Source organism: Sardina pilchardus, chromosome 3 (genome assembly GCF_963854185.1).
Source record: "Sardina pilchardus chromosome 3, fSarPil1.1, whole genome shotgun sequence".
In the NCBI taxonomy this organism is placed as follows: Eukaryota; Metazoa; Chordata; class Actinopteri; order Clupeiformes; family Clupeidae; genus Sardina; species Sardina pilchardus.
In genome coordinates, this window is record NC_084996.1 from 3,901,986 (window position 1) to 3,919,686 (window position 17,701).

At 41.6% G+C, this 17,701-nt stretch overlaps 2 protein-coding genes across 2 annotated transcripts; one reads left to right on the plus strand and one right to left on the minus strand.

Moving 5' to 3' along the window:
- The first annotated feature begins 75 nt into the window (after nt 1-75).
- On the plus strand, nt 76-6,885 carry arpc1b (actin related protein 2/3 complex, subunit 1B). The gene is made up of 10 exons (XM_062531408.1): nt 76-235; nt 885-973; nt 2,549-2,653; nt 3,160-3,382; nt 4,192-4,299; nt 4,534-4,740; nt 5,486-5,561; nt 5,681-5,874; nt 6,386-6,476; nt 6,582-6,885. The coding sequence occupies exons 2-10, from the start codon at nt 910-912 to the stop codon at nt 6,618-6,620; spliced, it is 1,107 nt and encodes a 368-aa protein (XP_062387392.1). The 5' UTR covers nt 76-235; nt 885-909; the 3' UTR covers nt 6,621-6,885.
- A 1,209-nt stretch (nt 6,886-8,094) lies between these two features.
- wipi2 (WD repeat domain, phosphoinositide interacting 2) lies at nt 8,095-16,414 on the minus strand. The gene is made up of 12 exons (XM_062531403.1): nt 16,134-16,414; nt 14,776-14,858; nt 13,872-14,041; nt 13,313-13,409; nt 13,020-13,117; nt 12,849-12,941; nt 12,673-12,743; nt 12,361-12,468; nt 11,925-12,089; nt 11,688-11,795; nt 10,049-10,146; nt 8,095-9,547 (listed from the first exon to the last, which is right to left on the minus strand). Exons 1-12 carry the CDS (start codon nt 16,205-16,207, stop codon nt 9,435-9,437), a joined length of 1,278 nt encoding a protein of 425 aa, XP_062387387.1. The 5' UTR covers nt 16,208-16,414; the 3' UTR covers nt 8,095-9,434.
- Between the last annotated feature and the right edge of the window lie 1,287 nt (nt 16,415-17,701).

Sequence of the window (17,701 nt, forward strand, 5' to 3'; positions counted from 1 at the left end):
CAAACGCCCACACAAGGAAGTGGTTATGTGTCTAGAGCAGGAAGAGGGAAGTGGACCGTTATTTGAGAGAATCTAACGTCTAAGGAAATACTTTAGTTCATTCAGAGGCAAGCCAGCGTTTGTGTTGACTGCTCAGAGTCCACGAACTTGGGCTTCTGGTTCACATCTTGACGACCCCCTGCTCCTGAGGGTTTTTTCACACCCCCCCCACCCTCTCTTTTTTTCACTTACCAGGGTAAGTAGGATAACACATGTTTTTTGTTTATTTCGGCTTGAAAAGTAATTTCTAGTATAGGTGCTGAGAAGTGCAGCGCGCAGGGTGCTGACCTCTAACTTTAGAGAACATGACATTTGTATTGGTCTAAAAAGTATTGAAGTTTATTGTTTCATTTAGATGATTTAATATGACTTGAAAGGCCTGGTGACCTTTTCTAAATGTAACTAAGTTGACATTGCTGGTAACAACAAAAAAAAATCCTGCACTTGAAGGTGAAGCAAGTGGAACTCTGAGAACGTCTTCAGTGTTTTTTGGGGGGTTCTTTTAACTAGTATGCTTTGTCTGCCTTTACATTCCTTTCTGGTCTGGTTTCAATTTACCAAGAAACTAGATGTATATATAATCCATGTCTTTCTTTAGTTTAACAAATAAACCAAAGTACAACAGGGTCAGTGAGCAAATCAGAAATACAAAAAGTGTAAAACATTTGTGTACAAAGATAGTTTTACAACTTCTCTTTTTGAGAAACAATTGCGGAAGTTGCAGCGACAGCATGCAACACCACCTTTCAAAACCTGTAGCATCCGTCACCCATGAGATCAGACGCTGTGACAGTTGCCCTATAGAGCACCAATCTCATTAAACTCAACCTACATCTCGTTTGCAGCGTCTGACTTGTCTGTGTAGCACCGATGGCTTACCACAGCTTCCTGCTGGAACCAATCAGCTGTCATGCCTGGAACAAAGACTCAAGCCGTGAGTTTACCTCTGACTGCAGTTCACAACTCTATGTCCAGTAGCAAAGAAGTCTTAAGATGATGGGTCCCGAAAGTGGGGACATGTTGAAGTCCCTTAAAGTAAAACCGTTGAAAGTAATTACACATACATTTACATATTGTATGCTCATGAGATGAGCAGAAGTGATCTTTTTTTTTTTACTTCCTTTGTTTTCTGTGAAGTGGGCTTGTATCATGTGTACAGTCAGGAAGTTAAATATAACTCTTGGCTAAAGGCCAGATATCGCGAAGAATTTCCTCCATAGTCAAATAGACTAGGTCTTCAGTCTTCGAGTCTCTAGGTTTTGTGATTTTAAGGGAATTATTTGACACTTAACTGCAGAGAAACTCACAACAGAGCACATAGTATGTGAAATATGAAACACGGCATCATGTTGCTTTAATCTAAGCTCCCCTGGTTCAGAGTTGACTCATGGTAGGAAATGTTACAGGAAAGGGGCAAAGGAAGAGGTCTCCGAGACATTTTGAATGAGTGTGCACAAATGCACATTCATCTTGTTCTGAATCTAGCCCCCACTTCTTGGATCCCGGTGACTTTCATGTCTTTGCTGACTTCCCGTCTGCTGAGGTGTGCATTTAACAGACTCTTGCAGAACCTTTTTTTTTCCATGTTACATAAAGCCCCAGTAGTAGTCAGCACACATGGAACATGTCTCTGGGTGTTCCCCCACCACCACAATAACAGTTCCTCACCATTACCAAAATCACTCTAGCTCTGTGTACGCTGGTGCCCACCTCCCAGTCTCCTGGGAGAAAGGGTTGAGCCACGAGAAGGTAGACACTCGTTAGGTTCAAATCTACGCTCTGCTTGAGGCTGAAGAGCTAAAGAATGTGAACACTGAGGCTCATTTGGATGATTAAAAGCAGAGGTTTGTGATCACACGGACATGGTAATTTGCTCTCTGACTCAAAGCCGCCACACTTGTGAGTGTGAGTGTGAGTGTGAGTGTGAGTGTGAGTGTGAGTGTGAGTGTGTGTGTGTGTGTGTGTGTGTGTGTGTGTGTGTGCACTTTTTTTTCTTCCCCCTCTTCTCTTTCTCTGGCCTGATGAGAGAAGCAGTGGTGACTAATTCTCCCCTGACTTCCTGTTTTACCATGAATGGTGCTCTGTTGCTGATGTCGGATGTCTTGAACAGACCCGGCCACAGAGCATAGAGGCGAGAGGCTCGGGCTTCTCTGGGCTGCTGGCAGGCCTGCCTGTGTGGCAGCAGCAGGAACAACAGAGGCCTTATTAGCCCACATCAGAGGATGACAAGAATAGCAATTATGAAACATTAAGGCCAGGGCAGTTATTCGGCGTGGCCATTTTCCTCTGGCCAATGTCTGATGGCTAATTTTGTTGTCGTGTCTAGTGTGTACATTTACACAGGATGTTTTGCACCGCTGCGGGAGGCAGATCAAAACATTCTCTCGTCTTGGAAACTGGCTGGGTCTGAAAAACAATGTCAGCTTTCTTTGTGTGTTTGCTCTTGTGATGACATGAATAAGAGCTCACTGCCCCCCCCCCCCCCACCTTTTTTTTTAACTTTGTCCAGAGATTGCCTTGTGTCCAAACAACCACGAGGTTCATATCTACAAGAAGGCAGGCAACAGTTGGACCAAAATTCATGAACTGAAGGAGCACAATGGCCAAGTGACCGGTAAGGCCCTCGACAAATGGCTCTCTGCAAACAGTTTAGGTGGCCTAGTTGTTTAATGTTTCAGTATATTTCGATATGAATTTTATGAAAGGTTCCTATGCGGCCTTCTGCTCAATAAACTATAATGGCATAATGAAATTAATAACATTATTTTTGTACTGCCTCAAGCTCATTAATCATTCATGCACTCACTCCATCAGTAGTCATACATCTCAGCATTTTAAGTAGAACATTTATATTGAGTGACTTTTGTCATTTGTAAGCTGCATTTCTAGCTGAAGGAAAACATTAGCCCTGAGTGTAGTTCTAATCTGATTATGCTTACACCAGCATTATTGAATCCAGGGCCATATTCCTATTCTCTTATCTTAATGAATGAGACCAATGTAAATGTAGCAATACTACATATTACTGACATTTTCCCTTTTCGTTGGCCCAATTTCATTTGCTCCTGCCACCTCGACCTCTGGTTGGGTGTACTAATCTGATATCACTGTTTCGCTCAGGGATCGACTGGGCCCACGAGAGCAACCGCATCGTGACCTGTGGCACTGACCGTAATGCCTACGTGTGGACCCTGAAGGGGGACACCTGGAAGCCAACCCTGGTCATCCTGAGGATCAATCGTGCTGCCCGCTGTGTGAAGTGGTCCCCCAAGGAGAACAAGTTTGCCGTGGGCAGTGGTTCCCGTCTCATCTCTGTGTGTTATTTCGAGCAGGAAAACGATTGGTGAGTTGCCATATCTTTTCTCCCATTCCCTTGCTCGCTGGAAATGGTTATCTGGATACATTTGAGTGAGCACAGTCTGAAACGGGTAATCTGCTTATGGTGCGGGATGTTTTGGATCATTTTAATGACAGATTGGGTCCGTTGCACAGCCACAGTCAGTCTTCTCATTTTATGTCCCTCAGCTGCTCTTGACATTTCTCTGGTAATACCAACACAAAACACAAGATGGTGTTTAGTATGTATGATACTCAAAACTCCTCCAGGCTATGTTCACATAAGTCTATCAACATTTCAAGTACAGCTCAGCCATCTGTTCCCATGGTGTAGGCCATGCTGCCCATCAATATATGATGGCAACATATTGTGCTGTCATTAGTCCCATCAAATCGTCCCTCATGATGATATTGTGACAGACAAGATCTGCACAGCAGCTTCATAATTTGGATAATGCATGCTGGTGTGTTATTCATTTTTAAAAATTGCATTTACTTATGTGGGGGCCCATATGGCACACTGAAGTGGCAACAGTAACAGCGGAATACTCTCTGGCGTATTTATTCCTGAACCCCCCCTGCTGTTCTCATGCCGTTGGGCCAGAGCCACATAATCCTGTCGGCTTCAAAGACCCGAGTCACTGTCCACTGATGTCAGTCAAACGGTGAAAAGCTGGCCTGCATGTCCCAGAATGTCCGTGTCTCAAAATGATGCATGAAATGTATGCAGTTCCCATGGTGAATCGATGGAATGTCCCCAGTTTCCAGTGTGTAATCTTCTGTGTGTGTGTGTGTGTGTGTGTGTGTGTATTCTAGGTGGGTGTGCAAGCACATCAAGAAGCCCATTCGTTCCACTATCCTGTGCTTGGACTGGCACCCCAACAATGTCCTGCTGGCAGCTGGGTCATGTGACTTCAAGTGCAGGTGTGTATGAATGTTACGCTGCTGGGTTTTCTGTGTGGTGTTGCCAGTGCTAAATGCCAATGGCCTATGGCCAAGTTGTTATTACAAGTTATTTTGTGTAGGACACAGCTTAAAAGTGTCCACAAAATGTTGCCTGAACATTAAAAGTAGGGGCTCTTTGGAATATTTGAAGGGGTGATAATAGGAGTTTAAGATAGCTAATCTGAGGTTTTGTTCTCTTGCTCTTTTTTCTAGAATTTTCTCTGCTTACATCAAGGAGGTGGAGGAGAAGCCTGCCCCCACTCCTTGGGGCTCAAAGATGCCCTTTGGGGAGGTGATGTTTGAGTCCAGTGGCACTGCTGGTTGGGTCCACGGAGTGAGCTTCTCCAGCAGTGGGAACCGGGTGGCCTGGGCCAGTCATGACAGCACTGTGGCTGTGGCTGAAGGGGGCAAGACTGCTGTGTGAGTACTACTATTTGTGTTCACACATTATTATTATAATTTTTTTAAAGTATATTTTAGGATAGTACTGTATAGAGAGACAGGAAGTGAGTGGGAGAGAGGGTTGGGGTGGGATCCGGAAAGGACCATGGGGTGGGAATCGAACCCAGGTCGCCGGCGTGTGGTGCAGGTGCCCCAGACAGTCGCGCCATGGCTGGGGCCGGGACAGGGTCATCTTTAAAAAAAAAAAAAAAAAAAAATATATATATATATATATATATATATATATATATATATATATATATATAAAAATATATAATATCCTTAGTACTGAATTATAGCCTTAGTACAGTATCCTTAGTATTAAAACTGGGTGATTGAGCATGGGGTTAGGCAACACAGTGGTTGAAGGTTTAGCTGAAAGCAGACAAGCCTACAACAGACACATATGCACTTAAAGTCATATTATGTGGTTTTGGACAAGTCTCTGTGAAATCACTAAATATAATTTGACTTCACCGTGGTTTTTAGTATTGCAGGACCACTGGTGTGGTTTCTGAGTGCGTATTTCTTTAGCTTTTGTTCATACGACACCTTCCTCATTTTATGTGTAACAGTGAGTACAGGTATATTGCAGTGCAGGTATAAATATGATATATTTTATAAATAATTGGTGTCCAGAAAATGCTCTGTTTATCTTTAGATACGGTGGTTAATATTATGTGTGGGCTCACTTTGCTCTTGCACTTTTTTTTCACAACAAAAGGATCACCAGTCTGTCTTCTGAGACTCTGCCTCTACTATGTGCAACCTTCATCACAGAGAACAGCATTGTGGCAGCTGTGAGTACAATTCTCCTTCTGCTCAAAAAAAAAAAAAAAAAACCCCACGCTGGAATCAGAGACTGAGAACAAAGGCTCCAACGTGTCTTCCCTATTACATGTACATAATGTCTTTCCAGGGCCACGACTGCTACCCTGTGCTGTTTGCGTATGATGCTGGAAAAGGGGCCATCACCTTTGGCGGGAAACTGGACGTGCCCAAGCAGAGCGTTCAGAAGGGCCTGAGTGCCAGGGAGCGTTTCCAGAACCTGGACAAGAAGGGCGCCGAGACCAAAGAGGCTGCACTGAACTCGCTGCACAAGAACAGCATCAGGCAAGAGATGCACTTTGGAAGACATATAACACTGGTGCTGCAGTGTTTTGCATGACTTGTTTGCGGTGCAGAGGACATTCAATGTCACAACTCACAACTCCAAATATGTTTTTGAAATATAGATGCATTATTTTGATCATCTGGAATTGATTCGCATTTAATTGAGAAAGGTTTTCCCATTATTTATTGAACTTCTTCACCTGAACAGTTGTGACAGCCAGTCACAATCTCAAAAAGGTCTCAACATTTCTTTTAATCATAATATTTTCCAGGCCCTGAAGGGATAGTCTCCAGGTAGACTTGATCTCCCTCCCCTCTAAGGAAATTCTCTAATTGACTAAGAATGCTCCCTCTGTCTTTGATGCCAAGCCTATCATGTGTCCCGCTCACAATGGCCTTTACTCGGTTCTCTTTATCCCATGCCTTGGTATGAGTCATCTCATGACCTGCAGCTAAAAACACTGAAATTGTGTATAACAGATCCTGACACTTTGTCCTCTTTCATCCATAGCCAAATCTCCATTCTGGAAGGTGGGAAAGCTAAGTGCGCCAAATTCTGCACTACTGGAATGGATGGCGGAATGGCCATATGGGATGTGAAGGTAACTGCTCATCATTTTATCGGTACCATCTAAACTGTGTGCCACAAGTTTTCATATGTTCCCTGCAGGGTGTTGAAAAATAATGTCACCCACATTTTATTTCAGACTATTGAATCTGCAATGAAGGACCTGAAGATCCAATAAATGTTGACCAATGAACTGCACCATGGTACTCAATTCGCTTTTTATACAAATACTATATGAAGCAATACAACAAGTGTTTATTTTCTGCTGTCTTTTTTATCAACCAGTGCCAAATTGGCATAGCAAAGCTATTATGCTTTCAAAAAATAAAGTTGTTACTTAACGCTGCTTGTTAGTTATATGCTGGTCATAAAATGCTTTCTGTTCAAGTCAAGATATGACTGAATGTTCTTAACCGTTTGAAATAAATAAGAATGAGATTGGACCCGATTTGATTTTCTTTGATGAAATAACTGACAATTAGAACTACATTGTACTTTACTAACAAATAAGTATGTAGTAAGTATGTGTTGCTTGTTCTTTAGAATCAAACTATACGATTAAAAGTATACTATGCAGGTTCAGATATGTTTAGCTACTGTAGAGCTCCATCTTCTGACAAGGTAATGTTTCACAATTCTCGCAAGATGTCTGGTTCTCTCATTAGCGACTTGCTACGTCTATGCTGTATAACTATGCTAGGTGAACAATTCCCCTATTACAAGTTTGCCATCAAATTGGCTTAATAAAGGTTATATTAAGGTGAACATCTTGCATAGTGTACTTTTAAATCACTGTTAAAAATAATGGATATGTCACTGTATGCACAGACATGAATTGGACTTTCAATTGATTATTTATTTTACCTTTATATGGAACAATTCACATTTTTATACAAAAATCATTAGAAAACAAATGATAGGGCCTTTGAGCAATAGAGTCCATTGGTTGTGGTGCTAAGTCATTACATTAATCATGTTGCTGAGTGTTCTGGCAACATAAGACCAAGACAAGCTTAAGGATTTCTCATGCACATCAATAACATCTCAAAAAATCTAGGGTGTTTTGAAGGTGCTCCACTTGACCACTTCTTTCTTGGCCATCCTGATGGAAAATGTGTGTAACTGTATGGTACACGCCCCAAACACAATTTCCTGTTCTGTCTAAAATTAGACCCCATCCAAACATTCTGATTACTTCTGCATTTGGAGGTAGGGCTCCTGGGGGACTTTGCCCTATAAAGAGAGACTCCCACTGCCCAGGAGACCAAAAGGCTCTCATTTGACCCGTTGTGGTTCTGGCTCCAACACTGCCTACGTGACCCAGGCCCATGTTTGTTTATGAACTGAGAGCGTGCAGTGATGTCCGTGGGAACCTGCCTGGAGCCTGAGCTAGTGTTCGGGCCGGTTACCAACATCAGCCCTGCGGGTCTTGGGGAGACAGGGGAGATGAACGCAGGCACTGAAGGCCGGCCCTTTTCTTCTGCTCCAGCTACTCTCTCATCTCCCACGTTCCCTTTAACGGAGCCTTTTAACGATCAATTTAAAGCATGATGACTTCCAGGGAGATCTATGACTGCTGGGTAAGATTCAAAGCCAGGCCTGTCCTTGTTGACCACTGACTATCGTTATCATTAAATGTCATCACTAGGATGTGGGAGGTTTGAAGTAATTTATTCGGGGGGGGGATGGGGAAACTAAAAATTCCCACTGGGAAAACAAAATAGTGACTAATGGCTGACATTCCATCACATCTGCTGGAGTACCAGCTCCTCCTTTTAAAAAAAAAAAATGAATGAAAATCAACCATATTCAAGTTCCCATCAGGTCCTCGGAAAACTCAAGCAAATAAAATGTTAACAATGAAAACGGTCTGGGCACAGTGTGGGAACATTAGGACTAAAACAAGGGAATTATCACACCAATGTGTCGCACTTCATTAATGTTTGAATGGAGAAATGAGCTTCATCAACAGTACAAAAAAAAGAAAAGAAAACAAAAAGAAAATCAGACCGAGCACTTTTTTTCCTGTTGTTTTGCTCTGAGCGTTAAGTAATTTGTCATTTGGATTAAAGATCAGTAGTTGCTGACTTCACAGAAGGGAGAGAGGAAAAACAGTCATCTGAAAATACTGTTTACATTAGGCCATTGGGTTCAGCGCTGGTCATGCTAAAGTCAGGCTGTCAGTGTTCTGTAGCGGTGCGTCACAATTGTGCCCTGCTCAGGTAGACAATAATATTTACAAGCTCTGTGCAGAAGATATAGCACAGATGTATTCAGTCTCACACACACGCACAAACACACACACACACACACACACACACAAGAAATTCCTCTCTGAAACAACGGGGACACTGTACACATTCCGATGTGGACAGGCAGAGACGTCAAACTCACCGTTTTCAGTTCGATAATTTCTGCTTTTGTCTTTCTTTCTTTTTAAAAAGAAAAAGGAGAAAATCACATTTAATTTCTGACAAGGCTTGAGAGACATAGAGTCCACCATACAGATCAGAACCATCGACATGAGAGCAAATTTTGTTTGTTTGTTTTCTAAAACATCCTACACTTGGCACATGTACATGCAAAGCTAAGGGACGCAACACCTGCAGCTTGTCATTTCTTTTTTTGTTTTTGCTCATTTCGATCGATGATTAAATGTATAGATCTGGCCTTTGAAATTCCACCAGATGATCGCTTTTTTTTTTGCATGTTTGTTTTAAAAAGCCACAAGGGAGAAGAAAACACATCTATATGTAACAATAGACAGAATGAGGCTACAGCTAGGCCTGCTTTTTAAAAATGCCCTTTCTGTTTAATCCCTCCAGCTTCCATCCACCACGTCACATACGCCATAGCAGCACCCAAGGAGGCGACCTCCCACTTACCCCCTCCCGCAAAAAAAAAATCCCCCAAATGTCTCTCGTTTGGTGTGGCCCTCTCTTTCTCCCGCTTTCTCGCTCTCACCCTCCTCCATTTCACTCGTTTTTTTTGTTCAGTCTGTTTCCAGGATCAAGGGAGGCTGCTCGTTCTCCTCGTCCAGATGCAGGGCGTTCATGTCGTCCTCCACTCCGGCTCCGCCTACTGCCCCCTGGTCCTCAGAGTAACCTGGCCACGATGGAGGAGAGCTTAAGGTGTTTGCACATTCACTGGCCACATAAAACACCAACAAACTCAAGCCAACATCAACGGTTGGATCAGTGGGCAATGCATCGTCAGTCTGTGTGTCTGCTGGTGGTGTTCGGTGGAGATATTGGAGTTGTCTTGTCAATTACTGTTTGTGCGGTGTGGGCCTGAAAGTTGGTTTTCTGAACCAACCAATAACTGCCAACTTCTAGCATGACTTAGCACAGCACTAGGACATGACTATATTTAGGAACTGAATGTCATGGCTTACAACACCTAGCAGAGTGATTAGTCGATCAAAGGTGTTGTAGTTACATGTGGAAGACACATGTACACTGTACATAGAAAGGTCAGTATTTAGTAGACTCTTCTATCCAAAGTAATCACATATCACAAGCACCCAACTTTCATGTCTGTATACAACACAGATTTAAAAGGACATATCTGCGTGTACCTACTGAGGGCTTTGAATGGTAAGCCTACCTTTGGCCACAGCAGCACTGTAGGTCTGTGGCACGAGTGGACGGTCATGTGCTGTCTGTTCTAGGATTTCATTGGCTGGTTCAGCGCTGCCATCCAATCTGTGTGACGTGACGTGACGTGATAAAAATGATTCAATCAATTAAAATAACTAAATTAAGACATCAAAAACAGCCTTAGTGGTCAACAGTGGTCTCAAACTCCCTAAGACGGCTCTTTGGTCAACTTATATCTGTTATCAAATTCGATCCGCATATCAATTTTGCATTTTGTTTTTTCCGTTTGCTTCTTAAGAATAGCCTACTCAACATTTTATTGTCCATGTACTCAACTAACGTTAGCTTCAGGACTGCCATTACAACGTCAATTGGCATTTTACTGTCCATGTACTCAACTAACGTTAGCTTCAGGACTGCCATTACAACATCAATTGGCAGATAGCGCTGCAATGGGTCATCCAGCCAAAATGATCAAAAGTGCTTACCACAAGGGAACTAACCAAGCTACTCCTTGGACTAGAGTTTTCTGAAGAAAAAGGAAATGTTGACCCGAAGCAACGGCAGTTTCAATAAAAGTAGACAAGTGTGACTCATTCTTTTAATCACATTGTCATGGTCATGTTTTATTTAGTGACACTTCGAGCTGTGTGGCTCTTCCTCTTCCTCGTCGCAAATAAAATAAAACACTGTGAATGGGAGCTATCTGGTGTGTGGATCATCTCTTTTGGATACTGATGTGAGAGATCCTGCTACCATTCAATTTTGGCCTAGGGATATGTGTGGTTTTGCACTGCTTGTTTTCCACGAGGACAGAAAAAACCCTAAAGCGTCAGATTCAAACATGCAAACGAGTACCCTATGAGAGGGCGTGAAAAGCAGTATAACTTCGGTGACACATCTCTCCATAGACTGTGCATCTTTCAGTAGAACCATGAAGCCATGAAGCTAATTATAAGCGATGCAAAAGGCAAAGTCATTTAACGAGGAACGGTTTCTGAATGACTGAAAGTTAATTGTTATGCTGCAGTTTACAAATATTCTCCATGTTATTAAAAGGTAAACATCAATCTCAAATACAATGGCAGAACGTAAATGATGCACAGGTGTGCCCTTAAGCAAGAGTTGCTAACATACATTCACTTGATAAAAGCAAGGACATACATGGGTGCAGACTTTAAAAATAAAAACATATAAAAAATCCTCCTGCTCCTATGGGAATTTAACGTAGGGGTCAAATACTTATGCCCCCTGTATTTAAGGAAGAACATTTATCTATTTACGATACATTCTTCAATCAAAAGAAAATTAGTGTCCTTAGCGGTTTGATTTGTACAAATGTTTTTAATTAAGGGATTACAATCAATTCTCAAAAGATGATTTTATATTCCTCTTTTTAGTCAACTTTAGCATGGGTGCAAATACTTACTGAACCCACTGTAGGCTGATGTTAAATGACACTGCCCAACTGGCTAGTTAGAAGGGGTTTTAATTGCTTTTTGACAAGGATTTTCCCCTTATGCCCTACTGCACTGGACCCCCAATAAGAAAACCACCTGGAGAGTGGCCCGGAGCCGGAGGTAAATCGAGTTTGAGACCTCTGCCTTATATTATGTTCATGAGATGCTTGTGTATATAAGCCTTACTTGTGCTGCTTCATTAGTGTGCATTCTCCACCCTCCTGTGGATCCAGGTTGTACAAGTATAGGTACCCATCTGCGGCTGCCACCAGAAGACGTGGAATCTTTTGGATTCTGTGGTAAGCATTCCATACATTAGACTAGGTCTTCAAAACACTTCACATCCCCGCCCCCACAAAGCTAAACAGGAAAAACATGTAATGTTCTTTATTGGTGGCTGAGTCCATATTAGAGACCACTTACGTGGCAAGGGCGCAAATGTTCTTGTGTCCGGAAAATGGCAGTCTGACAGTAGCAAATGCTCGACCTTGGGTGAACATCTCGGTCACCTGAGCTGGCAGGTATGTGGTAGATGCCATAAGTACCTTACCAAAGTACCCCGTCCAAGTAGTCGGCTCTTCCTGTGGTCTAATAAAGAAATAATGGAAAAGAAACAGGCTTAAATATAAACCAAAAAATATACTCATAAAACTGCATCTTTAGCATGTTCTTGTAGAAAGATGGGCTCATCGACAGCAGAGACTTTCCATCTAAAGAAACAGGAAGCCAGCGCTAACTTGCCACATCTGGCTTTGTGTTATGTTTAGGGCAGACAGAGGACGTGAAAAGTTATTTATGCGAGTGGCTCTGATTTAAGCTGGCCAAACATTCCACATGGAAGGGACCCAAACCCACTCACTTCTCTCTCTGGGTCTCCAGCTTGAAGATGTGAACCGTCTCGGTGTTGCTGGAGGCAGACAGATAGAGTCCCTCCATGCTGAAGGCCAATGAGCAGATGCTCACACATCTGTTAGACAAGAAGAGAGGCTGTTTCACTGCGCTTGTGAGGAACACCACTAATATTCACAGACGATGACATGGCTCACTGACATAGTTCTAATGAAAGGAGCTCTTTCACCAGGATTGTGAGGAATATCTCTAATATTCACAGGTGATGACACCGCTAACTTATATGCAAAGGGCATAGGGGGCTTCAGTCATGTCAACACACCTCTTCACTCCTCTTCGAAACTCAAAGAGCTTCTGCCCTTCTGGAATGGAGAACACGCGAATGACAGTTCCCTAACAAAAAAAAACAAAAAAAAAGGTTAAGGAGGCCCATTTACTGATCAGAATTTAATTGAGTAGATCTAATGCAACACACAATACTACACTACACTAAAATACCTTCTCTGAGGCAGTGGCAAGCTTTGTGCCACTGGCATCGAAGGCCAAAGCAGCAAGTGGACTATCATGAGCGGGGATCATGTTAGCAGCCCTCTGAAAAGACAAATACAGCTGAGTTCTGTGTCTTTAAAATCACAAGTGTATTCCAAAAATAGTGAACCAAAACCTTACCAGGTTGATTGTGTCAAAGACCTGAACCTCTCCTATTGTTGCACTTCCGGGATAGGCCAAATAGCAGTTATCATTACTGATAGAGAGTGCACACAACCCTGCGAGGAAAATAAACATATTAGACAGAGATAACTTGACAACATCAAACATTTACCAATTTCACACACCGTGACAAATGATCAGTAATAAAACTACAAGAAAACACACAAAGTTAGGATAATCTGAAGAGGTTTTAGCACAGACCCTTCCCTTGTACATCACAATGTATAAGGCTATAATGAGAGTAGCATCACCTGATGGATTTGGGGGAGTTTCCCGAATGGTATGCAGCACTTTCATATCCCTGATATTGTGGATATAAAGTGATTCTTCCAGGCATACTATCAATCTCTGAAAATAGCAGTATTGATGATAAAAGTTTAAATGAAAGCAGATCAATTAAAAGAAACACAAAGGCAGATTAATTCACTTCCTGTGAATATACAAACTGCTATTATCTACTTGTGTCGTATGATACTGAACAAAAGCAGTCACATTAGCTGTTGGTAAAAGGGTGCTTTGTGCCCTAGATCCAAAAAAAGAGAGATTTTTCTCAAACTGCAAGAAGGCCTATACTTTTGTAAAGACCACAACAAATGAAACATCATTAACCTTCATATCTATGTAAGGTTAAATACACTATACATAACTACTGTTGACTATTTACACAAAGTTAAAAATCAGTGCAAAATGACTAACGTTTACTCTTTTCAGGGCAAGTTGGTTACATTTCTAGAAGACTAGACTAGTATTTTTTGCTAAATATAGAATGCGTATGCTAAATATAAAATGCACATAAAACATGTATTTTACCTGTCTATTTAGCTTCACTGCCAATATAGTGTTAGAGTAGCTGTAGTTACAAATCTCAGTCCCTTTCTTGAAGTGGCACACTTTCAACTTTCTGGGTGCTTTAAGGCTAACAATAGCAACAAGGCTGCTGGAAAACAGCCTTTCCACAATGCACACATCTTCTGTGTCAGCTGTGGAAGCAAAGAAGAAAACAGCTTACACAACGCATTGTGAAATGTAATGACACATTTATGCGGTCCATAATACTTCCATGAAAATGTATTAGGATCTTCCTGTTACATAGCCTATTGCAACCACAAAATAACCTTGACATCATCCTGTCCAGGTTGCTTTCATTACACTGAGTGACATGAAAAGCCATGACCACAAACTTATATCACTGACAATGCATCCAATTGTAAGTTTCAAGACACACAAAACACCTGACAGTCAGACAGAAAGTGAGAGACGGATCTGAGGTATGCTGCAACCTTAAAATAACCCGAGCCTCCCAGAGAAGGAAGTTGAATCTTAAGGTCTGGACACTTCTCATACTCTGTTCCTGCATAAGGCCTATGTTGCAACAGAGCTGTGTTTCCCCTTCTTCCACCATTTTTGGGAGGTGTCTCTCAAGATGGTACAGACAGCTCTTATGCATTATTGAGTACGCAAACAATGTGTTGAGTAAAATAAAATGACAGCATATATCAATATGTGATACAAATTGATAACTATGACACATGTTCAATGTTTTAATTTCAATAAATTAATAGCCCAATTGTTTGGCCAGGGAAATTGTAACAGGATTACACACTATACAGTATCCTACAGTTTACTTAGAGTGAAAATGAACTAAAGAGAATTTACAAATTGTGGCCCGTCTTGCAAATCAAAGACAAATAATGCATGCTTGAAAATGACTTACTACATTCATAAATCTGTTCCAATTTGTCTACTGAGGACAATGAGAAAAACTTGTAGCCAGATTTTGTGCCAACAGCCAGGGACCTGCAGTGTGGAGACAGGAACAACACACATTATGTGAAATTACGTTATATACCTGTAACGCTATGTACATTACCGTTATGCAACACCTAAAAAAATGCACACATTTCAGTTTCACTGGCTACAGGCTAACTACCATGGTGCTGTGAATTTGCTAACTATTACCTAGTGACATAATACCGTTCATTTTAATACCGTTCATTTTGCTCAACGTTAGTACATAACCTGCAAAAAATTACAATGTGTAACGTTGGCTGTATATTAGTCATCAAACCCCTTAAGGTTTATTAAATCATTGCATTAAAAACATTAAAGTTAGGTTAGAGTTAATCTGAATTACCTTACGTCAATGTTAGCTACCCTAAGTAGCATAACGTTAACGTTTGTGCATGTAAATGAGCTTAACAGACATTTACCAAGTAAGAAACAGTAAGTTAACTGCCAAGAGTAAATTGCCAATGACGCTCTACATCACAGACAAAATGAAAACATACATTTGTAGATGTCTGACTTTCTTGTAACTTTCCTCTAATTTGACATAAGCTAACGTTAATGTTATCACACCTAACGTTACGCTGGCTAGCCAGCTAATGAACGTGTTAGAGCTACTAGGAGTAGCTAATGTGAGCTACCAAGACTCAAGGTTTTAATATGGACTTTTGTTGGGTTTTTTGTTTAAGTAAGGACCGCGTTAAGTGAAGGACATTGAGTAGTGAATATCAGTTAACCTCATGACACTCAATGAGAAAAGCTGCCAAGACTGACGCGGACATGTTTTGAAACAATGATACTTGCATACACACATGCCAAACATTACCCAAGACTGCTAATGTTAGCCAAGGCTCGTAGCTAGCAGTTAGGTTTCGCATTAACGCCAACGTACTACTAAGACCAATGCGTTAACAGGGGTAATGAAATGACAATCGACGTATACTACTGATGTCTGAATATGAAATATGTCTTTGCTATTCGCATGTTAACATAGCTCGAACAACCTGGCAAAACAAAAATGACAAAACACTTGCTAGCCATCACAGCTGTCCTCACATAGCCAGTTAGCCAGACTATCTGCCTAAGCTAGTTATCTGGCTAGACGTCTTGCGATCTTTCTTGTGCTTAGCATTTCAAGGGCCTTTAAGGGGTTCAACCACCTTTCTGTCTTGAACAACGTCAATGAACACCTATGACAGATGCAAGGGTGTTATAAGACAACGTATGACTAGTCTGTGGGCCGCAACATCACCGATCTTAAAAAACACTGCCCCTGTTTCGCCTTACGTGTTGTCCTGGTTAAAGTTGGCGAAGAGAAGCTGGCTGCAGCCGGCCTCCCCGCTCTGACTCGCCAGGTTCATGGGCTCGGCACCATTTACAAGTAACAGCTGAAGTAGAAATAGCCGTAAAGAGAACTGAGTGATACTGTCTTAGTTAATCTGAGTTCTTCACTGATCCATGAGTTCCTCCCTTATTCCCGTTATTGTTGTTGTTTTTCACTGACTGTTGCTGTTCATCCCACGTACGCAAGCGCAACACAGCAACGTGCCTCGAGTCTATAGCATTTAAAGGGAACACGACGTTCTCAGAGCCTCTGGACGTCCAATGCTCTTTCTTACCCACCCTCACTCAGAGCCCACAACTTTGAAAACAAACATTTTGTAATGCATGAAAGACTACTTTTTACATTCGACCTGGTAGGCTATTGCATGACTAGTTCCTGGGCTAATTTTAATTAACATGAAATGTTCTATCTATGTGGATACTCCTGCACCCCAAGTCTGCAGTTATCAGCAACACACAGATAAGGCAAATGTTGGTTGCTTTGTTGGAGGCGTAGCCTAACTTTATTTTGCTAAAACAATATGAGTATGATCATATTTTCAGTCATCCTTTAACAACTGATAATTTAATGGTGGCAATAATAATTCATAATTTTACTTTATTTTGGTCTTTCTCATTTTTGGTGCAAGTAGTCATAATAAATAATAGGCCTATTTGTTTGAGTGATACAGTGTTTTGAAGATAGGTGTAGGCCTACTAGTTTTCGCATTAAACGAAAGGACTTGTCAGGTTTACAGACCACATTTCCAAAAATATCTGTGAAAACAAGATAACTATAGGCCTATTTCAACCCCTTTCAACATTTCCTCCACCTCCAATAATGCTGCGGCCAGCAGGGGGCTTAGCATCCCATGGTTTTACTATCCTTGATTGGAAAAATGTTTTAAAACGCCTATGCCTTGTTGTGATTAAATTTAGTAGGCTATCCCATTAGGTTATCAGTGTATCATACGTCATAATAGCCTAGACCACAATAAATACATAGATTAGAGACAGTTTCATATTTGTCTCGAGGTTCGTTGATATAGGCTACGAATCTATTCTTTCATTTAATGCCAAGTTTCCTTTCATTAGCCTACATGAATGGTGCCAACTGATCTCCACTGGAATGCCTTATGACCTGTTGCCATGCAAAGGTAGTCACTGTAAGGTTTCTATGAAATAGACCTGGATAGCCTATCAGTTTTGTCATTGCATTGACTTAGATTATAAAGACAACAGTTCGGAAATCAGTTCGAACCATCAATTTCTTTTGCCTTGAGAATTTTTGTGCTTCTCAGGGGTCAACACATTTGCACGAACCAACATGCAATTTTATGGGATTATTATTGTCTGTATATTTTTGTGAATGATAGACATCCAAACCTACATTTTGCACGCTTCAGGCAAAACTGTGATGCCAGGCGTTGCGTTCTCGTAGGATTCTCTGTGTTTACTTGGAATATGGAAGGGGAGGGGATTTAAACGCGTTATCTGTCAAGCGCATAGGCTATTAGGAGGGGTCACGGAAC